This window comes from Balaenoptera physalus (assembly GCF_965194825.1).
Source record: "Balaenoptera physalus genome assembly, chromosome: 19".
Classification (NCBI taxonomy): domain Eukaryota; kingdom Metazoa; phylum Chordata; class Mammalia; order Artiodactyla; family Balaenopteridae; genus Balaenoptera; species Balaenoptera physalus.
The window spans coordinates 8,161,344-8,187,594 of NC_138900.1; the positions used below are offsets into that span (position 1 = coordinate 8,161,344).

The 26,251-nt window shown below is 51.1% G+C and overlaps 1 protein-coding gene across 4 annotated transcripts; it reads right to left on the reverse strand.

Moving 5' to 3' along the window:
- Positions 1-166: 166 nt before the first annotated feature.
- Positions 167-25,828, reverse strand: ZSWIM9 (zinc finger SWIM-type containing 9). 4 transcript variants are annotated; one of them, XM_082437363.1, is made up of 4 exons: positions 25,097-25,828; positions 23,799-24,074; positions 15,165-15,477; positions 167-3,244 (listed from the first exon to the last, which is right to left on the reverse strand). In XM_082437363.1, exons 1-4 carry the CDS (start codon positions 25,279-25,281, stop codon positions 1,055-1,057), a joined length of 2,964 nt encoding a protein of 987 aa, XP_082293489.1. In that variant the 5' UTR covers positions 25,282-25,828; the 3' UTR covers positions 167-1,054. The 4 variants fall into 4 exon arrangements, with proteins under 4 accessions (XP_082293489.1, XP_082293488.1, XP_082293491.1 ...); XM_082437362.1 differs by having other exon boundaries at positions 23,799-24,191; XM_082437365.1 differs by having other exon boundaries at positions 25,101-25,248.
- Between the last annotated feature and the right edge of the window lie 423 nt (positions 25,829-26,251).

The window sequence follows — 26,251 nt, forward strand, 5'->3', positions numbered from 1 at the left end:
TAGTGGCCGAGATTGGCATAGACTAGTCATTGGAGGATCCAGGGATGTTGGCAAGCTGTTCCCATGGCGTACTGGTCCAGGCGATGGAGGATGAGGCCTGAGCTGCCATGAAGGTGGATTCACTTTGGGTCCCTGCATTCCATCAACAGTAGGGCCTGTTGATAGAAAAAGTCAAGGAATGCTGGACCATCTCAACTGCCCTCTGGGTCTGGGCCTCCCACCCTCCCCCAGAAGCCAAGAACTCAGCACAGAAACCAAAATAATACTGTTTTATTCCAATCTTGAAGCACAGAAGTCCAGAGGGTTCACCTCCCCCACTGGAGAGCCTCCAGCCCATCCCACCAGACTCCCAGGGCCCCCTCTTAATCTGCCTCTTCCGGGAATGATCAACCAAAAGGTGAAGGGGATCCAAGACTCCAGGCCTTAGAGAAATCCCCAAGTCATTCCCCTCTCGTTTCTTCTCTCCCCCCTCTCCCACTCCTTTCCTTTGCCATCTCCTTTTTTTCTTCCCTCTCCTCCATCCTTGTCTCCTCCTCCCCTCCCCCACCCCCCTCCTTTCCTCCCTTCCCCTGTTTGTCCCCATTTCTTCCCCATTTCTGCCTCTTTTCTTGTCCTCTCTCCACCACGTCTGTGTCCCCTTTGTCTTTCCTCCCCTTCCCTCTTCTTCATTACCCCCCGTTTTTCCCTCCTCCTGCCAGGCTCTCCGCACATCCTGGTGTCCTCCCCTCCCCCAGCTTTATCCCCTTCCTTCTCCTGTCCGGACCTGACCCTGTCTACACCCTCTCACCACACATTTCCTCTCTGGAGGGAAACCCTCAGAATCCACTCTGGCCACCACCATCTGCCACAGCTGCGGCTCCAGGACCTCCGAGACCACACCGTCTGCTTCCCCTCGGACCCAGAGAGGCAAACTGCCCGGATGAAGTCGCTGGATGCCCCAGGAGGTGGCCGGGGGGACTGGGGTGGCCTCCTTGGCCTCAGCCCCGTTATCTTTGGGATCGAAGAATGCCCTCCCGCGCCCACCGTGGCGGGTGACGGGCAGGGGCGCGCAGGCTCAGGGCTCGGGGGCTCTCCCCCAGCAATCCCTGAGCAGGTCCATGTGGAATAAGGCTGCCCCCGTGAGCAGGCGGGCGGCGAAGAGGTGGCGGCAGGGCAGACGCCGGGCGGCATGGATGGAGCAGCTGCAGCGCGTCAGGGCTCCGTCCAGGAAGAAGTCCGAGGTGCCGTCCTTCAGGGCAAAGCCAGCTCCTGTCCAATGGAAACCGCGGGTCCCGTGCTGCCGGGCGAAGGCCAGCTCCTCGGCCACCAGCTCTGCCAGCTCTGGCCCGCAGGCCGCTCGGAACTTGGCCAGGGGCTCCCAGTCTACCTCCTCCTCCTCCGAGGGGCAGCAAGGCCTCTTTGATGCCCTTGGGCCTTCTCCTCCACTTCCTTCCTGCGTGCTCTCTCCGGCCGCCAGGTACGTCCTCCTTGTCACTGCCCACTCTGGGTCACCCTCCAACACAGTCCCCACGGGAGTGCTGCACGTGCCTCCATTCCCCAGCCCTAGACGGCCCCCTGCTGTGTCCCCACACTCCATCCCCTGCCCTCCTCTGCTCTTGGGGCCCCCAGCCTGGGCTCCCCCTCCATCTCCATTCTCCAGGCCTGTCACCCTCGTGTCCCCCAGCTGGACCAGAACTACATCCTCGAGGTCCCTTCTTCTTTTCACACCCAACCTCACTGCTCGCTCTTCTCTAGCCTCTGGCCCTCTCTGCCTCCCATCTCCCTGTTGGGGCCCCCTTAGGTCTCCGTTCTCGGGGACCAACTCCAGGGGCTTCTCCACATGGACTTTCCTCCAGTTTCTGACCTCCTGCCCCCTTTCCTTCTCTGCTTCCAAATGCGGCCCCTTCCAGTCTCTGGTTTTCAGCCCACTTACCCTCTCATCGTGCAACAGGCCCCCCCTCCAGGAGCTCCCGTCAAGACTGCTGGCCCTCTCATAATCAAACAGGGTCCCCCTCCCGTCTGGGGTCTCCAGCAGCCTAATCCTTCCATCCTCCAGCTGGGCCAGCCTCCAGGTATACTCTTCCAATCCTCTCAACCTCTGGCCCTCCACCTGGGCCCCCCTCCAGATATAATCTTCCAGTCCCCAGTCTTTCTCACCCTCCAACGGGCCCCCCCTCCAGTCTCTGATCGCGGGCCCTCTCAAGTGCTCGTTCTCCAACTGGGACCCTCTCCAGACACTCCCCTCTAGCCCTCTCACCTTCTGGTTCTCCAAGTGGACCCCTCTCCAGTCTCGGATTTGCAACCCTCTCCCCTTCTCACTTTCTACCTGAGCCCCTTCCCGGTCTCTGGTCTCCAGCCCTCTGGCCCACTCCTTCTCTAACTGGGCTTCTCTCCGAAAACTTCCTTCCTTCCGCGCCCCGCCCCAGTTTCCGGTTTCCAGGCCCTTCACCCTCTCGTTCTCCACCTGGGCTCCCCTCCCCAGCTCACCCTCCAGCCAAGGGCCCCCATCGTCGGAGACATCTGGCGCCGCCTCCCCAGCCGCGTCGGCCCACTGCATGGCCACCAGGTCGCGCAGGCACTGCGCCACGCTGCGCGAGGGGCTCAGGCGGCGCAGCAGGCGCCGGCGGTGGCCGCGCACCAGGGCGCACGCGTCCAGGTCGCGGGTCGCCTCGAAGGCGCGGAAACGCACCCACATGTCCCGGCGCGGCGCCCAGTTGCGCTCGAAGTAATCGACGAAGGCGGCCGGGCCGTGGGCGCGCAGCTCCGCCAGCGCCTCGGCGTAGGCGGCGGGCGACAACGCGCCCGCCAGGCGACACAGGCGCGGCCACAGGCCCGGGTCCTCGCGGCCGGCGCCGCCCAGCTCCTGCGCCTTGCTGAAGAGCGTCTCCAGGCCCTGCGCCCGGCAGATCTGCACGCGCGCGCCCGGCAGCAGCTGGCGCACGGCGGGCAGCTGTGCCGCCACCTCTGGCCCGGCCGTGAGGCAGCGCACACGGCCCTTGACGTCGGGCGCGCTCTGCAGCAGCGAGGCCAGCGCGAAGCGCAGCAGGCTCGGAGTGCCGGGCCGCGCCACGCAGCAGGCGGCCTGGCGCGCGCGGCCCGCGCCGTCCACGCACAGCACCGCCAGCAGATCCAGCGCGCCCTGCAGTCCCGGCAGCCGGTCCACCAGGAGCATGCGCGGGAAGCGCCGCAGCATCGCCCGGGTGCGCGACGTCAGGAAGAACACGGTCTCCACCACTGCCTGGTCCTCCACGAACACCAGCTTCACCTGCGGGCGGGGGCGGAGAGGCGGGGAAAGAGGTCAGGAGGTGCCCCGGTCGCCCCGCCCACGATTTCCCCCTCTGGGGAAACGGGACTCCATTCATTGTTTCATACGTGCGTGCATTTTTGACCAGCAGGAGGCAGTGCAGGGGAATGATTAAAAACGCGGATTCCGGATTGCCTGGGTTTCCGATGCCGGCACCACCATCTAAGAGCTGTGTGGTTTTGCCCACTAGACAGCCTCTCTGAGCCTCAGTTCCCCCTACTAGGAACTGGGTATTCATTCCTTCCTGCGGTCAGAGGCACTCTAGGGCAGTGGTTCTCCAAGTATAGGTTCTGCAGCAGCTGCGTCAGCATCGCCTGCTGGGACCTTGACAGAAATGCACATATTCTCAGGCCCACCGCAGCCCTGCTGAGTCAGAAATTCCCGGGGAGGGGCCCGGCAATCTGCTTTGACAAGCCCTCCCGGGGATTCCCACGCACACTCAAGTTTGAGAGCCACAGGTCTAGAAGTAAAGCGCATAGACTGTGGAGCCAGATTGCTTGGGTTTGCGTTCCGGCCTCACCAACGCTTTTAACTACGGGACTTGAGCTCTCTGTGCCTCAGCTTCCTCCTTAACCTCCTCGTTTCCCAATTTCCCTTTCTGGGAACTGAAGAGTCATTCTTTCATGCATGGAGTGTTGGGTCCAGCATAGCGTCTGGAGCCAGACAGCCTGGGCTGAGACCCTGGAGCCCCCATTTCCTGGCTGTGTGGCTTCCCGCAACTTCCCTGACCTCTATCTCATTTGCAAAATGATGATGATGAGGGTGTGATTGGACGGATGAAATGAATTAAAGCATTTAGAACACTGCCTGGCACAAATAATATTACTATTATTCAACAATACTCACCCAACAAATAGTAAGTGCTCTTGAAGTGTTCCTTATTACCATAATTATCACCCCTGCTTAAAGACCACGTGCTCGTAAAGGTCTTCTCTGACCATCCCATCTAAGCGGACACCACAGCTCTCTCTGGATGCTTCCGGCCATGGCACTTACCACCCTGAAGCACGTTACATCGTTATTTGCTGCTTTGCTTATTGCCTGTTTGCCCTCCCTTAGATGTAAGCCCCACAAGGATGTTGCTTCATTTAAGTTTTGCATCCCTTGATGCTTTGAATGGCCCCTGGCCTGAGCCACAGCTCAATACATCCCGAATGAGTGAGTGAATGAATGTGTGAATGTGCGGTGGTATCCACTGGCCATGTCTCTGGAGTGGAAGTTCAGGGAATCCTGGCTTTGAATCCTAGTTCTGAATCCTGGTTTTGTCTCTTCCTAGCTGTAAGACCTCCGGCAAGTCACTTCCCCTGGCATTTTTTTTTTGGCTGCGCTGAGCTGGCTTGTGGGATCTTAGTTCCCCAACCAGGGATCAAACCCAGGCCCCTGGCAGTTGAAGCGTGGAGTCCTAACCACTGGACCGCTAGGGAATTCCCTCCTCTGGCATTTTAGCTTCAGTTTCCTTTTATGCAAAATGGGAATATATGTCTATTTGACGCTTGTGGTGAGGCTAAATAGAGATTATCCGTGTCCAAAGCTTGGAATGATGCCTGGCATGTATCAAATCCCAGCTATCGTTACCATCTTACTTGAGTTCTCAGCAGCATTCAGTAGTGACCCTGTCCCCTTTCTGGAACGTAGGTCTCTTTTGGCTTCTGTCACCCTGAAAAACTCCTGGCTTTCCTCCTTCCTCCCAGCCATCTCCTCTGCAGTCTCCTTTGCTTGCCCCTCCTCCTCTGCTCCCTCTAAATGTTGCTGCGCTGCAGGGCTCGTCCAGGCCCTCTCCTCTCCTCTCTCGTGTCTCTAGGCTCAGCCAAGGTGATCTCATCCAGTTACATGGCCTTTAGCATCTCTAAGCTGATAACTCCCAGTTCTGTATCTCCAGGCTCCAGACCCACCTACTTACCTGTCTCTGCAGCAACGTGGACCCTTAGACAGCTCACGTGTCCCTTGAGACTGATGGCCCGAAGGCACCCTTGATTCTCACTTCCCACCAACCTGCCCCTCCTTGGTCGGCTGCCTCTTCCGCAATGGCTTCACCATCCACTTTATAGCTCAGGCCCCAGCACTCAGGGCTGATTCTTGGCTCCGCTGCATGCAATCCATCCCCAAATCCTAGCAGCGACCTTCAGAATCTGACCCCTTCTCCCCACCCCCATGGCCACTGGTCAGAGCCATCACCACCTGTCACCTAGATTATTGCAGCCGCTTCTGCCTGGGCTCCCTGTCTCTCCCTGTCCCCCACACGGCTGCTGGGGGGCATTTCCAAGACTCTGACCAGATCAACCCCTCCCCTCCTTAAAAACCTTTCCCAGAATTTCCCATCACCCTTCAAGTCAAATCCAGAGTTCAGGCCACAGCTGTGCACTGGGCGATCAGGCCCTTGGACCTCATCTCTGTCCCTCTCGTCTGCCTTGGCCTCAGCCGCTCTGGCCTCATTATTTTTGCACAAAAGCCACTTAATGGGGTAGGGAGATTAGCAGCGATGAGCTAGGGTCCCCTATACCAGGCAGACGGCTAGACTGTTTCAGCCAGGCCCTGCAGAGCTGACCCACGGCTGCAGAACCAGGATTGGAATACAGTTTAAACACAGATCTCTCCACAAACCATTCTGCCATAATCTGACCTCGTCCTATGAAACCAGTTAAAATGCAATGCACAGTTCTCCACTTTCAAGACCAAAAAAAAACAACAAAAACAAAAAACAAAACCCAAAAAGCCAACAACAACAAAACAACTCTATTAAAAAAAAAAAAAAAAGTCTAGTGGAGTCTAAAAAGAGCAAGAAAATTGCTTTCCTCACCCTAAAATTATACATTCAGCATCTTAAATAGAAGAGGCATTCAATAAATTTTATGGCAAAGCCTAGTCAGCTTACCACTGAATTGGTTACAATACCACTATCTTTTTTTTTCAACCATCATTAATTTTTACACCTACTATTACTTTATCATTTAATTTATCTTAGCAGATGTTTCCATCTAGGACAGTTCTGTCCAATACAGTAGCCATTTACATTTAAATTAAGATTTAAAAAGATATAAAAATTCACTCGCTCAGTCACACAGGTCATATTTCACTGCTCAATAGCCACGTGAGGCTAGTGTCTACTCTATGGGGCAGTGCAGATAGAGGACACTTCCATCACCACAGAAAGTTCTATTCGACGGTGCTGGTCTAGAAACTAACGTAAAGATAAAAGTCATCGGATATTAACTAGACTTACTGGGGTGATCATTTCACAATATATACAAATATCAAATCATTATGTTGTACACCTGAAGCTAATAGAATGCTATAGGTCAATTACATCTCCAAAAAAAAAAAAAAAAAAAGGATAAACAACAAGGTCCTACTGTACAGCATAGGAAATTATATTCAACATCCTGTGATAAACCATAATGGAAAAGAATATAAAAAAGAATGTAGGGCTTCCCTGGTGGCGCGGTGGTTGAGAGTCTGCCTGCAAATGCAGGGGACACAGGTTCGAGCCCTGGTCTGGGAAGATCCCACGTGCCGCGGAGCAACTAGGCCCGTGAGCCACAACTACTGAGCCTGCGCATCTGGAACCTGTGGACCGCAACAAGAGAGGCCGCGATAGTGAGAGGCCCGCGCACCGCGATGAGGAGTGGCCCCCACTTGCCGCAACTAGAGGAAGCCCTCGCACAGAAACGAAGACCCAACACAGCCAAAAATAAAAATAAATAAATAAATAAATCTATTTAAAAAAAAAAAGAATGTATATGTATGTATAACAGAATCACTGTGCTGTACAGCAGAAATTAACACAACATTGTAAGTCAACTATACTTCAATTTAAAAAAAAAGAAAATTTTTATAGGCATAATGGGTTAAAAAAAAAAACCTTACATGTTTCTATAGTATTAGGTAAGTTCTTACCTTTTTCTCCTTGGGAAAAGGAAGAAGAGAAAAGTTAAAACAGCAAAACTTATTTGCTTTGAGAATTTTCTGGACCTGGCCAGCACTTGCCTAATTAGAAACTGACTTTCATTCTTAAAGAGAAAACTTAGATTTCTGATCTTGAGTTTTCTTTCTAAAGAGGGCACGTAAGCTTTTCTTGCACAGCCGTTTGTTCATTAAACGGCATTTACTAAGCACCTACTGTGTGCTTGACACTGTGTTAGCCTTGAGGAGACAGAAGAGACTGAATGAGGCAGGCACAAGTCCTGCCCTGTTGGACTGGCCAAGTCTCCATGAACAATAACACAACTAGTGTTGCTTTCAGCCGAGAGGCCCAATGACTGGATAGTTAAGGGTTCCTGGACCCTGGAGCCAGACCGTAGGGATCCAAATCCAGGTTCTTCCTCTTACTAACTGCGCAGATTTATGCATCAGCTGTGTGACTTAGGGAAAGTGTCTGAACTTCTCTGTGCCTGAGCTGTTCCCATCCGCAAAGGTGGGGAGTGTGACTGCATTGGCCTTATAAAGTTGCTGTGAGGATTAAATGGGTTAATCTGCATGAAGCATGGAGATCAGTGCCCGGCACGAGGTCAGTGTGTATTGAGTGATAGCTGTTATTATTATTATTATCATCCTCTGAGTGTGGAGGACATGCTAAAGAGAAAGGCTACTGGGGCAGAGGTTGGTGTGTGGTTGCTTGTGGGATCTTAGTTCCCCGACCAGGCATCAAACCCAGGCCCACGGGGCAGTGAAAGCGCCGAGTCTTAACCACTGGACCGCCAGGGAATTCCCAGTGTGGGGTCCTCTGATTGAGCGAGGATGATTGCTGAGAGGGGAACATTATTTTCCTTATATGGCAGATAGGGAAACTGAGGCTGAGAGATTCCAGGTTTGCAGTAAAGGATTAACTCAGCAGGTCTGGGTTGTCCAAACCCCACATCTTCCAAAGAAAGGTCTGGCTCTTTCCTGACTCCTAGGAGACAGCCTCTAAGCCCTTGGAATGTCCTGCCCGATAGAGTGTCTTTGTTCACTTGGGGGCCTTGGGCCACTCTAAATAGTCTCTTGCTAACAACTGGTTTATAGTGGGGGCCTCGGGCTTGACCTCCAGCGGGGCTGGAGACTGAGGTCAGCCACCCAGGCAGTCATATCTACATGACCAAACCCCCAAAAAAACCCCTGGACTCAAGGCTCGGGTGAGCTTCCCTGGTGGGCAATACTCCGTGCATGTTGTCACACATTGTTGCCGAGAGGAATAAGCACTGTCCGTATACCTCCACTGGGAGAGACCACTGGTCTCTCCTGGACTCCACCCCATGCGCCCCTTTGCTGATTGTACTCTGCATCCTTTAACTGTAATAAACTGTAACCGTGAGTATAATGGCTTTGCTGAGTTCTGTGAGTCCCCATTGAACCTGAGGGTGGTCTTAGGGTCCCTGACTACACCAGGGAGGTGACTTGTTCCAGATCATGGTGCTAACAAGCAGCAGGGCTGGGATTCAAGTCGAGGTCATACAGGATGGTGGTGGGGGGAAAAAACAAGGTGTGGACGGAGATGTGTGGGTGACACTGGAGGGCTGTGGTGACGTGTGATGAAGGTGGGAGGGGGATACATGAATGAGTGAATTTCTCTACCAAATATTTACTGAGCAAATCAGACATGCCAAGTGCTGCTCAAGCACTGAGGAGGGCCAATAAGACACCTCTGAGCGGGAAGAGAGAGCCTGCAAACCAAAGGTGAATAAATAGGAACGGGAGATTTCACGTGTGTAAAGTGCTGGGGAGAACTAACCCCCCAGTTCCAAGGCATTAACTCTTTCAACCTCCACAACAATCCTGCACAACAGGTCCTGTTATTACTATCCCCATTTTTCAGATGGGGAAACTGAGGCACAGAGAGGTTCAGTTGCTTGCCTGGGGTCACACGGGTAGTAAACGGCAGAGCTGGGATTTGAATCCAGGCAGTTTGGGCCCAGGGCCTGTGCAACTGACCACCAGACTCTTCACAAAAGTGATCGCACGGGCCTGACACACAGGCTTCTGGGTTGAGGCACAGAGTGGATGGCGGGGCACAAGTGGGGATGGAGCAGCCCAGGGAGGAGCAGACTGGAGGATGGGAATGATCGTGGGTACCGTCTTAGACACACAAATCGGTGGCACAGGGATGCATTAACCATAGGCCAGATTCCACAAACACGGACATCAGAAACCATGCCACGCAACACTACCTACCCACACCTCTTCCTATATTCAGGCACACAGCCTCCTTTTTCATGTAAACAGAATAATACTATTCTCTAGACTGTTCCCCCGCGAAAAACGAGGGAATAAATATAATAGCTAAATAGCTAAACCATACAGAGCTTCCTACTTTCCGGGCACTGTTCCTTACACACACACACACACACACACACACACCCTCACACACAAACACACCCTCACACAACAACCCTAACAACTATGAGGTAGTGTCTATTATTATCCCCATTCTATAGATGAACAAACCAAGGTCTGGAGAAGTTACACAACTTGTTCACAACTTACTGGATATTACCCAGCCAGAAAACGGCACAGCTAGAATGTATATAAAGTTTTTAGTGTATATCTGTACAAATAAAATCAAGTTTTTAGCTGTTACTGTATCACCCCCAAAGTGGCTGGTCTGATGTAAAAATAGGCTATTGGACACAGAGAAGATTCCCTTGGGGAGCCAGGAAGAGGCAGAAAGGCTGAGACTGAGCCAGGGTAACTACAGAGCAGGGGAAACACAAGCCCCAGATTCAGATAGGGCTCTGGGAGACCCTCAGTGAAACAGCTCTATAAGCCTGTGGTTGTCTTTTTCCCTGTGCCAAGTAATGGTGGGTTTCTCCTGTCCGGGGCACTTGGCCGGACTGCATCTCTCTGCCCCTCTGCAGTTTGCCACAGTCATGTGACTTGCTTTGGCCAATGAGCAAGAAATAAAGTTCAGTGAGGTAAGCCACTGAGATTCCAGGGCTGGTTGTTACTAAGGCAAAACCCAGGCCATCCTGACTGTCACGTCTTAGGACACTCATGGCTCATCCCGAATTTTTCTTTTCTAGAGAGAAACAGATCAGTGTGGCACATTGGGACTATTGTCTATTTTTTATCTTCTCTTTTAAAATGAATTATTCAAATGTGCCAAAATGCACAAGGTCCCAAAGTCAGATAATATAAAGCTATCCAGCATTGGGTCCTCTTCCTACTTCTATTTTCTAACCACTCGGTTGCCATTCGCTATTCTTATGTCCATCCACATCTCTTGTTGTTCTTCCAGATTTTCTTTATGTGAATACAAGCAAGCCACCTTTATATTCTTATTTGCTCCATTTTATACATACAACATACCATGTACATTGTTTTGCTCCTTGCTTTTTTTTTTTTTTGTAACTGAGAAATCTGTTCAGATCAGTTCCTAGAATTGTGCTCACTCTTGTTTAAAGCTACATAGTATTCCAGTTATGTAACCATTACCCATGGGTGGGGTTTGGTTGTTTCCAATCTTTTACTTTCACGAACCCCAATGATTAACCTTGCTTGGAAATCATTCGGCATCTGTGCAACTACATCTGCAGGATAAATTCCCAGCAGTGGGAGAGGGAGTGGTCAAAGGGTGAGTGACTTGGTCGTTTTTACAGATATTGACAAAGAGTCCTCTGTTGAGATTGTACCAGCGGACCAGTTAGTATTCTTAAAAGTAGCACACTCAGAACAACTTTCACCTTTCTCAGAAGGCAAAGCGTACACGTGACAGAGGGCTGCAACGTTTCTGTGCAAGATCCATCTTCACCCAGAAAGCCAGCTTGCTTGCTGGTTACTCTGGAGCCTGCCACAAAGGAGATGGGATTAGATACCTCAGCCCATCATCACGGCCTCAGGGCAGATTATAAAAGGTCTTAACACCTCCTTGGTTGAAGCGGCTACTCAGTCTTGCCCACAAACGGTGGTTGTGGCTTTGGGGTACACTCTTCTTGTCTGACCCCCTCCCAAGACCAAGTGAACGACCTCAACGCAGGGGGTCCCTGGCATTCAGCTTCTCAAATATAATCGCTCCTTCAGGAAACTGCTGGAAGCAGAGAGAATAATATCCAGAACTCTTTTGCTATATCTTATAAGTGAAAAAAGCCAGGCGAAACTTCCGTGTAAAGGTGACAGACTGAACACATCCTGCTAATTTCACTCCTTCCTGACCTTCAAGTACCTCTAGAGAAGAGGGATTTTTTTTTTTTTAAGTTATAGAGGCATTAGGAAAGGAGACAACAGGACCCAAACTTCAGAAGTTGGAAAGCAGATGGACAAGCTGACCGCCGCTCCCCCCAACAAAAAAGAAAACAAAACCAACCCCCCAAAAAAACCCCATCAGTTGGGACCAATAGCAGAGCCCTCAAAAGGAACTGGCAAATGCTGGCAGTGTGGGGAGGTTAAAACGAAGGTTATGAGGGCTGTTTTAGAAGCAGTTAGAGCTGTTAAGCTCATGCTTTTTCTCACCCCCAGGTGGCTGGAGATTTATTCTGTGGAGGCGGTAAAACAGAGAGGGTTGCTGGCCCCGGGGACATCGGGCCCATCTGCTGGCAGGGCAGGGGGGAGTGGTAGTTCCGTGCATCTTGCTGGTGGAGGGCCAGCTCCCCAGCCCTCTTCCCCAACATGGCTCCCAGAAGCTGGCAGCCTGGCCTTTACCTGCCAGCCAGACAAGTGGTTGGAGTTTTCTCAGGGGGATTTGACCGGCCCCAGAGGAAGAACAAAAGATGCTAACATCTGGCACGCCCCAGTATACAAAGCAAGATGCAGAAAAGTGGGTATAACGTGCTACCTTGCTGGGGGAAGGGACAAGGGGAAATAAGGTTAAAAATAAAGACATGCAAATGTATCTGTGTATAGAGCTGTGCCGTTCCATCCAGAAGCCACTAGCCACATGGGACTGTCGAAATTTCCATTAATTAAGTTAAATTAATAATTCAGGGGACTTCCCTGGCGGTCCAGTGGTTAGGACTCTGTGCTTCCACTGCAGGGGGCGCGGGTTCGATCCCTGGTTGGGGAACTAAGATCCTACATGCCGTCCATTGCAGCCAAAAAAAAAAAAATTAAGAATTCAGTTCCTCAGTCATACTGGCCATATTTCAAGCACTCAATAGCCACACGAACTACCCTACTGGACAGCGCAGACACACATCATTTCCAGCATCACAGAAAGTTTCACTGGACAGCACTGGGCCATAGAACAGAAAGATATATAAAAGATGGATAAGCCACTGATACTCCAGCGGCCTCTGAGGAGGGGACCTGAGGGGCAGGAGGTGACAAGGGTACTTTTCACTACATACCCTTTTGTACCTTTTGAATTTAGGACCAGGTGAATGTCTTACATACTCAAAAAGCCAATTTAAATTTTTTAAAAAAGGAATAACCCTTTCACTTGGTCTGTCTCTTGGTTTTCTAGAACGTCTTCATTTCTTCTAAAAATATTAAGGTGGGCCAACATATGACTCTGCAATCCCACTCCTGGGCATATATCCTAAGAAAACTCTAATTTAAAAAGATACATGCACCCCGATGTTCATAGCAGCACTATTCACAATAGCCAAGATGTGGAAGCAACCTAAATGTCCATCGACAGAGGAATGAAGAAGATGTGGTATGTATATGCAATGGAATGCTACTCAGCCAAAAAAAAGAATGAAATAATGCCATTTGCAGCAACATGGATGGACCAAGAGATTATCATACTAAGTGAAGTAAGCCAGACAGAGAAAAACAAATACCATATGATACTTATATGTGGAATCTTAAAAAAATGATACAAATGAACTTATATACAAAACAGAAATAGACCCACCGACATAGAAAACAAACTTATGGTTACCAAAGGGGAAAGGCAGGGGGAGGGATAAATTAGGAGGTTGGGATTAACATATACACACTACTATATATAAAATAGATAACCAACAAGGACCTACTGTATAGCACGGGGAACTATACTCAACATTTTGTAATAACCTATAACGGAAAAGAATCTGAAAAAGAATAGATATGTTTATATGTATAACTGAATCACTTTGCTGTACACCTGAAACTAACACAATATTGTAAATCAACTGTAATGCAATTAAAAAAAATTAAGGTGGGGCAAATCACAGATCCAGGAGCTAAACTTGGTTTAGGCTAGATTTCATGACAGCGTCCAAACTGGGCGTTAAAAGGATGATCCCTTGACATTGAAAGCTTTCTATTGTGAATATGCTGCTTCTTGCAGGGGCGACCCTAAATAGGGTGTTTCCAGGGTAGAGCTAGAACTGACCAGGAGGGGCCTGAACCTCGTTTCCAAACTGGGGAATAGCAGAGTGGTGAAGAGCATGGCCTTGGATCCAGACTGTGCGGGTCTGAAGTCCAGCTCTGTGGTTAAGTAGCTGTGTGACCTCGGGCCAGTTACTTGCCCTCTCTGTGCTTCAGTTTCCTTATTTGTAAAGTGAAGATGAGAATGGTGGATTCCTTTCTCATAGTGTGCTAGTGGGATTTAAATGGATTACAATTTATAAAGCACTTAGGGTAGTGCCCAGCACATAGTAAGTGCCTGATAAACGTTTCCTAAATTATTATCAATACTATGTGTGGATAGAGGGCTGGGTTTCTGTTGGTGGCTTGAAAGAGGGCTGGCTACTGGGCATGAGATGGCGATGGGGGAGTGCTCTGGACTTGATTCTGCAGAGTGGGTTCACACCTCATCTCTACCCTGAGTTGGGACCTCTTCCATGCATGAGAGAAAAGCACAGCCCGAAGGAGAAACCAATTTTCTTTCTTTCCTTCCCTTCCTTCCTCCCTCCCTCCCTCCCTCTCCTCCTTCCTTCTTTCCTTCCTCCCTCCCTCCTTCCCTCCCCTCCTTCCTTCTTTCCTTCCTCCCTTCCTTCCTTCCTTCCTTCCTTCCTTCTTCCCTTCCCTCCAAGTCCACCCTGGCCCTGAAGTTGGATCAAAGCAGCAGAAAGATTCCTCGTGGAGGAGCAGTATTCTCACCGTTCCTCCAGCACATGAATCTCGCTCCAGCCTCTGAGCCTTCGCACTGGCTGTTCTTTCTGCCTGGAACTCACTTCCTTCTGAAGACAGAACGGGGGATCCCTTCCCTCCAGTCTGTCTCCTTTGCTTCACCATCATGTCCTCACTGAGGCCTTCCCTGACCACTCACATTAAAATAGCACCCTTACAATTGTCCACGCCCTCGCCCTCTTCTTCTTCACCATTCTCCTCCCCAATCCATCGTATTATGTCATGTAGCACCCTCCCTACTAAGACGTGATCTGGGTGGTGGGCACAGGGGTGTTTTTAACTTTGTGAACACTCACCAAACTCTATACTTATCATTTGTGCATGTTCTATGTGTGTCGTTTCAGTTAAAAAAAAAATTTTTTTTTTTTTAAATAGCACTTTCCATCACTCTGGACCCTCTTCCTCCTAGCCCCAACCCTAATGACCTGATATCATATTTGGATGCATCTGTCTATGATTGGTTTCTCCCCCGACAACTGCAAGGTTGTAGTAGCCAATCGCTGCAAGTGGCTATTTACATTTCAATTCGTGAAAATGAAATACCATTTAAAAATTCTGTTCCTCAGTCCTACTGGCCGCAGGGCAAGCGCCCAATAACCACGTGTGGCTTCGGGACTACCATACTGGACAGCGCGGAATCACAAGGCATTCGCATCACCGCAGAAAGTTCTAGTGGAGGGCGCTGCCTTACGGGATGAATTCTCTGAGGGTAGGGACGGGGCCATACCTTGCGGGCGGCCGCCCCCGACCACCACCCCGTGCCTCGATACATCTTGAATGAATACGCGAAGGAATGAATGAAAGGCGTGAATGGATGAGTGGGCGGATGGATGAATGAATGAACGGCCCGCGAGTCTTGGGCGTGGCTCTCCCCCGCCGCGCCCCGCCCCCCGCCCCGCCTCTCCCGAGACCCCACCTTGGCCTCGGGGTCGGTGCGGAAGAGCCCCTCGAGCACGTGCAGGGCGTCCAGGACGCCGTGGTCGCGGCCCTTGCAGTAGGAGAGCAGGCGGTGCACGTCGGCCGGGGCCACGAACTGCTTGGAGATCTTGTTGGTGGTGCGCACGGGAAGGCAGGCGTTGGCCAGCAGGTGGCCCGGGCGGAAGTAGTAGGCGAACTCGAGCGGGCAGGCCGGGTGTGAGTGGGTCAGCTGGCACTCTGTCACCACGAGGCGGTCCCGCAGCGGGCTCAGCTTGACGATGATGAAGGCCGGGCAGCCGGGCTGGGGGGACCTGCGGGAGGAACGACCACGGCCGCCAGTCACATCACCCTGCTGCCTGCCCTCTTCTGCCTTCTCTCTCCTCTCTCCTCTATTCTTATTATGATTTTTTAACATTAAGAATTGTTTCAAGGAGGGGAAGGGATTCATTAGGAGTTTGGGATTAAAATATACACAGTACCATATATAAAATAGATAACCAACAAGGAACTATACTCAATATCTTGTAATAACCTATCATGGAAAAGAATCCAAAAAAAAGAATACATATATAACTGAATCACTTTACTGCACACCTGAAACTAACACAACATTGTAAATCAATTATATTTCAATAAAAATTTTAAAAAAGTTGTTTCAAGCATAGAGAAGAGTAGAGGGCCTTAAGAATATGCCAGCTCTGTGACCTTGGGCAGGTCCCTTCAGGTCTCTGGGCCTCAGTTTCCTCTTAAAAGGGAGCAATAAACATCATACCTTTCTCATAGGGTTGTTGTGAGGATTAAAAGAATTGATACCTGGAAAGCACTGAAAAACATTGTCTGGAACATGGGGGAGCTCTGTACGTTTGCTAGAATTCTGCACCCACCACCCCCAGCTCTATTAAAAGTGAATGCATAGTTTATTATACTTACCTCAATCAACTTTAAGAAATAAAACATTTCATATACTCCTGTATCCGCTTTTGATTTAGTGATAACAACATTGCAAGCTGAGGCCTTCTGTGAACCCTGTCCCAACAAAGTCCCCTCCCTCCTTCTGACCCCAGAGGTAGCCACTACCCAAATTAGGTATTGAGCATTCCCACATATGTTTTAATGTATCTATAAACACGTGCCACGGAGCAACTAAGCCCGTGTACCACAACTACCGAGCCTGCGCTCTAGAGCCCGCGAGCCACAACTACTGAAGCCCGCGCACCTAGAGCCCGTGCTCCGCAACAAGAGAAGCCACCTCAATGAGAAGCCCGCGCACCGCAACGAAGAGTAGCTCCCGCTCACTACAACTAGAGAAAGCCTGTGCGCAGCAACGAAGACCTAATGCACCCCAAAATAAATAAATAAATAAATTTTAAAAAACACACGTTTAAAAAATAAAACAGTGGAAGGTATGTTACCAAGTTTTAAAACTTTGTACACATGAAAAGGGGCTCAAACTCATTAGGCATCAAGGGAACACATATCAAAACCCTAGGGTGGTATATATACACAATGGACTATTACTCAGCCATAAAAAAGAATGAAATAATGCCATTTGCAGCAACACGGATGGACCTAGAGATGATCATACTAAGTGAAGTAAGTCAGACAGAGAAAGACAAATATCATATGATATTGCTTATATGTGGAATCTAAAAAAATGATACAAATGAACTTATTCATGAAACAGAAATAGACTCACAGACATAAAAAACAAACTTATGGTTACCAAAGGCAAAAGGGGGGAGAGGGATAAATTAGGAGTTTGGGATTAAAATATACACGCTACTATACATAAAATAGATAACCAACAAGGACCTACTGTATAGCTCAGGGAACTATACTCAATATCTTGTGATAACCTATAATGGAAAAGAATCTGAAAAAGAATATATATATATGTGTGTGTGTGGGTAACTGAATCATTTTGCTGCACACCTGAAACTAACACAACATTATAAATCAAGTATATTTCATTAAAAAAAAAAAACCCTAGGAAGAGGCCACTTTACACCAGCAGATAAAAGAGACTGATAACATCAACTGTTGGCGAGGACGTGGAGCAACTGGAACTCTCAGATGTCGTTGATGGGAGTGTGAAATGGTACAGTCACTTTTGAAAAACTGAGTGGCAGTATCTACTGAAGCTGAGCATGTGCCACCTCTGTGAATAGCATTTCCACTCAAGATAAACGCCTGCAGATGAGCACCGAAAGATGTGCACTAGAATGTTCATAACGGCACCATTCATATTAGCCAAATACTTGAAACAACCCAAAACAACCCAAACACAGAATAGAATAGGAAAACAAGTTGTGATATATTCCTAAAAATAACATACTAATCAACAATAAGAATCAGCAAACCATTACTCTCCCCCCAAACATGGATGATCTCACAAACCTGCTGGATGAAAGAAGACTGACAGAAAAGAAAACCCACCACATGGTTGTAGTTTATAGAAAGTTCAACAACAGGAAAAGCTAACCTCTGCTGGCCAAAGAGTGGACAGTGGTTACCCTGAGTGGTTATGGGGGGCATGGTGGAGGGGGGCTTCTTGGCACTGGATGTATTCTGTCTCTTGTACTGGGTGCTGGTTACATGTGCATTTTACTTGGGGAAAATTCATCAAGTTGTACATGCAGGATGTGTGCACTTTTCTGAATGTGTTACACTTTTTTTAAAAGTATACTTGGGGGACTTCCCTGGTGGTTCAGTGGTTAAGATTCCATGCTCCTAAAGCAGGGGGCCTGGGTTTGACCCCTGGCCAGGGAACTAGATCCCGCATGCCGCAACTAAGACCCGGCGCAGCCAAATAAATAAATAAATATTCAAAAATAAATAAGTAGAAGTTTACTTGGGAAATTCTTGTTTTCCAGCATGATGTCGGGCGGAATGACAGCCCCCCCAAGGATAGTCACATCCTAGTCGCAGGAGCTGGGCAATGTTACTGTACCCGTCAAATGGACTTTGCAGACGTGATTAAATTCGGATCTTGAGATGAGGAGAAGATACTGGGCCCAAGGTAATCACAAGGGTCCTTATAAGGGGAAGAGGGAAGCAGAAACGTCAGAGTCAGAGAAAGATTGAAAGATGCTACGCTCTTGGCTTTAAAAGTGGAGGAAGAGGCTGCAAACCAAGGAAAGTGGGTGGCCTCTAGAAGCTGGAAAAGGCAGCAAAACGGATTCTCCCCTCAAGCTTCCAGAAGAAACGCAGTCCTGCAGACACCTTGATTTAGCCCAGTGAGACCCGTGTTGGACTTCTGACCTTCAGAGGTGTTAGGTCACGCATTTGTATTATTTTAAGCCGCTACATTTGTAGTTATTTGTTACAGCAGCAACAGGAAACAAATATAAGCATCCCACTCAATATATCCTTTTGTAGCTTGCTTTTTCACTCCTCAGCGCTTCAAGACTTTTATGTTTCATTACTTGCTGCCTAATATTCCACTCTGCAACTCCGCCAACTGTTATGTCGTCTCCAGTTCTCCCTTCTTACAAACAACACTTGAGCGAACACTCTCTTATACATCTCTTCGTGTGTGAGCAAGAGTGTGTCCCGGACAGTGGTTTTCAAACTGAAGGGCATGGCCCATCACCTAACATCAATTTAGGGAGTGACATCCAGTATGGTAGAAAATGAAAGAGCGCCGCAACTACTGAGCCCACGCGCCACAAACAGAGAGAAGCCCGCGCACTGCAACTAAAAATCCTGCGTGCCACAACTAAGACCTGCAACCAAGACCCAATGCAGCCAAATAAATAAATAAATATTTTCAAAACAAAAACAAAACAAAAAAAAGAGAATAGGGGAAAAGAAAATCAGAGTATATTTCCCTGATAATATTTAAATTGACATCTGCTGTCTGAAAGCGGGTCCATGTTTCTCCAAGGGGAGGTGAGCTCAGCATTTTTGGTAGATTTCATGTTTATAGAGCAGGGGTCAGCAAACTTGTTCTGCCAAGGGCCAGACGGCAGATATGTCCTGTTGCTATACTGCAGACACAGCCATGGGTGATATGTAAACGAATGGGTGTGGCTGTGTGTCAATAAATCTTCATTTACAAAGATGAGCTGCAGGTTGCATTTGGCCCAAGGGCTCCTAGTTTGCCAACCCTTGTGACATAGACCATCTGGGGCCTGGCATATAGTTAAGAAGCCTGGCTCCCAGGGGGTAAATGCCAGTAGCACACCCCACCCCCAAAATGCTCCTACGTTCTTTCTAAACAGTCCCTGAGGAGGGGGGCCCTTTTTAGGATCCACCCTGAGAACCTCCAGTCTAAATACTTAGGAATTGTCTTTGTTAAATCAGAAGGGGATCCTTGACACACCCCTTCTCTCCTCTATGCACGAAGTAAAACCCTGGAGCCGGACAGATTTTAAAAATCTACATGAGCATTTGAGACTTTTTGCCTAGCTTAAAGTAACAAAAATAATGCAAATTCAGAAAAATCGAAAGTGTAAAATCATTCTAAGTAAAATACAAATGTGGAGCCACCATGATGGTATCAGATGCAACTCAAACAAATTTCCAACACACAGCCATTTCTGACCTACCAAAATGGCAAGTTCATGGGGTTCTACCCAGTACATTTGTCTAGAAGAATTCACGGGCTTTGGGGAAACTCTCTGGTTTGACCTCTTTGGGCCTGGGTGTTTCAGCCCCTAGAACAAACCCCCGCTCAGGGGAGGTTACCTCTCCTGGGAAGCCGTGCATCTTACCAGAGAATGGCATGTCCCCTCTGCGGGTTCCCAGTATCCCACACAATGGTCTACGGCAGCCTCAGCAGGCCATTTCTCTCCATCTATCTGGGGGAATAATACCACCACCGCCCTGTAACTGTAAACTCCACATGGGCAGGAATTTTAGTCTGTTTTGTTTACTGCTGTATCCTCAGCACCTAGAACAGCTCCTGGCCCCTGGGAGGTGCTCAGTTCAGTAAACAAATGATGAGTGAATGACTGTATCCCCTTTTCTGAAACCCAGGTACCCAGGCACACCACTCATCACTCGTCCCACCAAAACCACCCATCACAAGTCCTGCCCATCATGCCTTTTAAACTCTCCAAATCATCCACTTTTTTCACATTTCCATTGCAACCAACTTACTGTAAGTTTTCCCTCTTCAAGAAACATCCTTCTCCCTTCATCTAGTTAACTCCTACTCATCCTTCACAACTCAGGGCCCACGTCACTCCTCCAGGAAGCCTTCCCTGACCATCCCCAGGCAGATTCCATCACATATTGGGGGTGATGATTTGATTGATGCCCATCTGCAATGAATGCTCCCCACTGAATGTGGAGCACTCCCCCTGAAATCCCAGCATCTAAAACATACACACCCTGCACATAGTAGGTGCTCAAAACGACCCTCTTGGATGAATGAACAAACACATGGTACCAAGGACCAAAATGTCCTTAGGGTGTCGGCACATTCAACTCTCATATTAACGATTCATGATTGAAATAAAGAGAGAGGAGAGGGAGGGCGAGAGGGAGAGGGAGATAGAATGGTAATTAAAAACATGGGTTTTGTGGTCAAACTGTGTGGGTCCAAATCCTGGTTTTCCTTCTTAGCAGCTGTGTTATCTTGGGAAAGTCCTTTAACCTCTCTGTGCCTCAGTTTTCTGGAAATTGGGGCTAATAATAATACTGACCTTGCAGGGTTGTTGAGAGGATTCAATAAGAGGATTAAATTATGTATATGGCTAGAAAAGGGGCTGGCGCCTGGTAAACAGTTAAAAAAGTCACTGCTATGTTCAAACATCTTTTTTTCTTCTAAAAGTACCATTGCTAGGACTTCCCTGGTGGCCTAGTGGTGAGGATTCCGGGCTTTCACTGCCGCGGCCTGGGTTCAATCCCTGGTCCGGGAAGATCCCGCAAGCCACACGGTGCAGCCAAAACGACTTAAAAAGTACCATTGCTTTGTTTTGCACTCCACTTGTCCATTTCTTCTGGATCTTTCAGGTTCTCAAGATCTTTGTGTTTCCAAAGGCTGGTGTGTGTTGGGAAAGGTTGGCAATCCTGTTCTAGCAAGGGAAGTGCCGTGAGAGGCTGGGGGAGAGTGGGAGAGCGCTGGAGATGGAGGGGGAAAGGGGCAGGGACGGTGATTTTGAGGTCACTGCGCAACCTCCAGGAAAGGCGGAAGGAGCGGCCGGAAAGATGGCCCTTCTGTTTGTTCCCTGGACCATAGCCCCGGCTACCTCCCTGGCCTCTGGTTTCTCTCCTCCAGTCCATCCCCTATGAGACCCCAGAGGGTCTTCCTACCCCCAGAGCTGACCCTGCTCACAGCCCTCCCAGGGGTCCCCAGTGCCCTAGGATAAAGTCCCAGCCCTTGGACTCAGCTCCGCAGGTCTGGGCCTGACACCGTTCCAGCCACATCTCCTGCCTTTCCTAATATACTATTTCTCCAGACTCTGTCCTCGGTCCCTGGGCTGTGACACTGGTCAGGCCCTGCCTGAGCAGCTAGAGGGACGGAGGGGCTCAGAAGTGATGGGCTCCACGCCACCAGCCACCAGCTCACAACCACCTCCACTCCCAGGCTCCCCATCCAGGGACCATCCCACTGTCCACCCAGCCACCAGGCCCAAGCCCAAGGCACTGTCCTTGCCTCCTTGCTGGCCTGTCACTCCCTCCCATCCCTTCTGCCCCCTGGTTCCCCTCTGATATTTGTAGAGGGACAGTGCCTGCATGTAATATGTGCCATGTGTTTTAAGTCAAATACTGTACATACACAAATACATAAACAAAGAAAATCCTTCAAGGCTCCACTTACTGGTCACCTCTTCCAGGAAGCCTTCTAGATCCACCCTGGAAGCTCTCAGTAGAGCAGACCATTCCTCTTTTATCCTCCTCCATCTCCCTCTTCAACATCTTTCTCACTACTTTGGGCCATTTTTTTTGTGGGGAGTGTCTTTGTCTCCTACAGTAGATCTTGACCTGCTCAAGGGCAGAGACCTGCTCTCTGGGTTCCACACGCCCCTCGAAGAGCATGCACACAGTAGGGGCTCAGTAAGTGTCTGTTGCTTTGCATTGGGTTCTGTTAACAAGGAGAGATTCCAGACTGGGCCTAAGCTTCCGGCAAGCTCTCGTGTTCTAGGTATCTGGGTGATGATGGGTGTTTGATCCTGTTCTGCTTCCGGATCTCCAAGTCTGTTTCCAGAATAAGCAGTGAGTAAGCTACTGAGAACCGTAATTCTCACAATAGATGTTTAATTAACTATGAGTGAGAATCACTGGTACCGAGCGCTCACCTGGGCTCTCTTCTGAATGACGGGCATGTATGTGCTCATTTAATCCTCACAAAACCTACGCGATCAATACTATTACTTCTCGCCTTTTCCCAGGGCGGCAGCTGAGGCCCAGAAAGGGGACGTCACGAGCTCAGTGTCATAGGCTGGGCAGCAGTGGAGCCATGGTGGGCACCCAGGCTGCCGGCTCCCAGGTCTGTGCCCTTGACTCCTGTAACAGCCCTCCTGTACCCAGCCGCCCCATGTTCCAGGCACTGGGTAAACGCTTTCCTGCTCACGGTAACCTCTTAACAGCGCCACGAGGCAGGTACTGCGCTAACCCCCTTTCGGAGATGAAAAAACTGAGGCTTGGAGATGTGAAGTCCGTTGCCCAAAGAGACCCACCCAGGAAGTGGTGGAGCCGGTCTCGAGCAGCCAGCAGGCAGAGCCTGTGTTCTTAAGTGCACCCCTCTGTCCATGGCTCCCACCCAAGGGTCTCCAACTCACACACAGACAGGGGCCAGACAGGCAAAACAAGGATGTAGCAAAGGATGAGGTGGCAGAGAGCAGCGGCGTCTAGGGCAAACCTGAGCACCAATGCCCCGTCTAATTGGGGTGGCCATCTGCACATGAGAACAAGGTCTCAGCCTCTTCCCGAGCTTGAAGGGAAGCTGGAAACCCAACATTGTACGCGGAATGTTTAGGGTTTAAAATTGGGGTCAATTAAAACACCCCTGGCCACTTGGATATGTTTCCTAGCCCTCTTGGATTCCTCAAGCCCTTTGTAGCATTACAGTTGGAGGGAACTATTTGTGAGCTTGTTCATATCATGTCAGTCTTCTGTCCGGTATGAAAGTTCCAGAAGGGCGGGGAATCTGTCTGTCTTGCTAAACTCCCCACTCCCCCAGGTGAAATATCCCTAGTTCCCAGCATGGGACCTGGCCCTGTATTTACTGAATGGATGGATTTTTTTTTTTCCTATTTTTGTCCTGTGGCTTTCTCTGCAGCTCAGCCTCTGATCTCTTTGTAGGTGTCCCAAATCTGGCTCTCACCTGTTTTTCTGGCTGGCTGGTGTCTCTGGCGCCATGTCTCCATGTTTCTGGAATTTTCTTTTTTAATGTCTCTTGGGTGTGTCTATCTCGCTCCCTGCCTCTCCACGGGTCTCTGTTAAATCTCTAAGTGGAGCCCACCCTCTGTATGTGCCTCGGTCCCTCCAGCAAACTGGCTCTGTCTCCGTCTCAGGAAGCTTCCCTCCTTGACCCTCTCGGCTTCTCTTCAAGGTGTATTTAGCGGTTTTACTTGGCATCTCTCCCCTCCCAGTCTCTGGAGTGAGGGCTCACTGCCTCCCCCTCCCCCGGGCCGCCCTTCCCCCCCAGCCCCCAGCAGGACAGGAGGCTCAGCTCACGCACCCCACGGCGGGCCGGCTGGGCGCGCGCACGTCCTTGCACACCAGCCGCACGTAGCTGTACTTGAGCACGTCGATGAGAGTGTAGAGCGGCGGCGCGCTGGCCCAGCGGCAGCGCGCCAGGTGCATGGAGCTCTTGACGAAGAAGAGCGCCAGCCGCTGCTGGCACCACGCGTCGAAGAAGCGGCTGAACTCGGCCCACGAGAAGAAGGCCCTCTCCCGCAGCTCCTGCTCCTCCTGCCCCGTTGCCGTGCCGGGTGGGGGCTCCATCCTGGGGCGCCTGGGTGGGAGGGGTGGGGAGGACACGTGGATATCAGATCCATCCCCTCCCAAGGCGTCCTGCTTCCTCCATTCTCGGCCTGCCTCTTCGGTGCTGATGCCTCTATCCAGGTGGGGCCTGGGGCGGGATACACCCGTTAATCTCTATACATGAACCTCTAGCCCATCTTTGGCCTCCTTCCACCCCCCTGCTTTATTCCTGGGACAGCTGGAACCTATCATCCTGATCTCTAACTCTCCAGTTCTGGTCGCCTCCTCCATAAATGTGATCCCTAGGCACAGTTGGGGTCCCTCTCCCAATATATGATTCTTAAACTCAATTGTGGACACCTCCTCCAATGTGTTCCCGGCTTCCAGGTAGGACCTCCTCCCCTTCCAGATGTGCCTCCTACATTTGGCGGTAACCTCTAGTGCCTCCATTCATCTGGAACTCCCCCTTCCATGAGCGTACACAGGGGCTATAACCCACATCCAGCTGTGCCCGCCTCTAAAGATGCTCCATCTCCGGATGTGTCTCAGATACTGGGCAGCTGTTGCCCCTCTCCAACATGTGACCCCTATACGGGTTGCCACATCCAGCTGGACCTCTGCTTCCCAGAGATGCTCCCATATCCAGACTTACTCCCCACATCTAGTATGGCCCCTTCGCGTACAGGTGTGTGCCCCATTCACTTGTGGCCAATTCTCAGAAGTGTCACCAATATTCATCTGTGGTCCCCACCTGCCCAGATGCACCGCCCAGCCCAGCTGTGGCCCCCTCCTCCCATCTACAGCTATCATCCTCCCCCAGATATGCGTCCTCGTCCTAGACATGGCCCGTCGTCCTTAGATGGGCTTCATCAACACAGATGCTCCCCCACGTCCAGCTGCGCCTCCCTCCTCATTAAGCCCCTCCCAACCGGCTCCAGCCTCCGCAACCCCTCCCAGCCCCGCCTGCCTTGGCACCTCCCATCCCGGCTGTCCCACCCAGCTGTGCCTCTCCCCTCCCCCAGATGTGCACCCTTCCCGCCCCTCCCCACTCACCTACCCGCCCCGGAGCGGCGTCCACATCCCACAATGCCCCGCGCCGAGGACCGGCCCGGCCCTTGCTCCCGGGATGCCCCGCGCGGCCTCCCGCCTCTCTTCCCGCCGTGCGTCGCGCAGCGGCTTCCACCGAATCTCCCTTTTCCCGCCGGTCGCTCCGCAGACCCCCAGCCACACCCACTCATCCAGAGCAACAGAAGGCTCGGGGCTGTTTCCCAGCGTGCTCTGCGGGAGGGCTCGCCCCACTTCACCCCCTTTCCTGGCAGTCTCGCGTCCGGGAGACTACAACTCCCAGCGTCCTCCGCGCGGCGGCGGCGCGGACTCGCCCCGGCCCCGCCCCTCGGCTCGGCCCCGCCCCCGGCCCCCGAAGTCTGCGCGCGAAGTCCGTGGCGCGAATTTGAGACTGCAGTGTAGCGCTGAGCGGTTCCGGGTGTGACGCTCAGGACAGCGGCGCGCGGGCTCGGCGCGAGGCAAGTGGAGCCGGCCGTGAGGGTCTTCAGGGTTGGGGAACGGCGCGCGTGTCGTAAACTCGGGGCTCATGCCTTCGCCTGGTCGATCGGCTACAGAGAGTGGACGTAGGGGACGCTGAGGCGACGGGAAGCGCGCTGCGGAGGGGAGAGCGCGGGCAGTAGGCCGCTGGAGGGGGCGGGGCGGCTTCCGCTGGAGGTTCAGGGCCGGGTAGAAGGTAGACGAGGGCCGAAACCCTTGTACGTGACAGGGTCTGAAGAGAGGCCTGGAGGGGCGGGACTACCTGGAAGGGGCGCGGTTATATAGGGATGAGGGGCAGGGAAAGACTGTCGGTGGGCGGGGCCATCCGGAAGTTGGACGGGCCGGGGGAGGTGGGCCCACCTGGAAGGGGGTGGGGCTAGGGAAAAGTTTAACAGTGGAAGCGGCCGGGGGAAAGGTTGAAGGCGAGGGGTCAGCTTTAAGGGGTGAGCCCAGGTAGATGGAGGTGGGGCCAGAGGAAAGTCAGTGGTAAGAGCTAGGCCTAGGCAAAGGCCTTATGAAAGGTCTCGAACCTTCTGGACGGGGGGAGGTCTGGCCTTGTGTGTGCCTGATGAGGGGGCGGGGCCGAGGGAAGAGCAGTGAAGGGGCGGCTGGACGGCGAGGAGGAGGCCAAGGCCTGGGAGGGCGTGGGGCCGTAGAGGAGGTTAG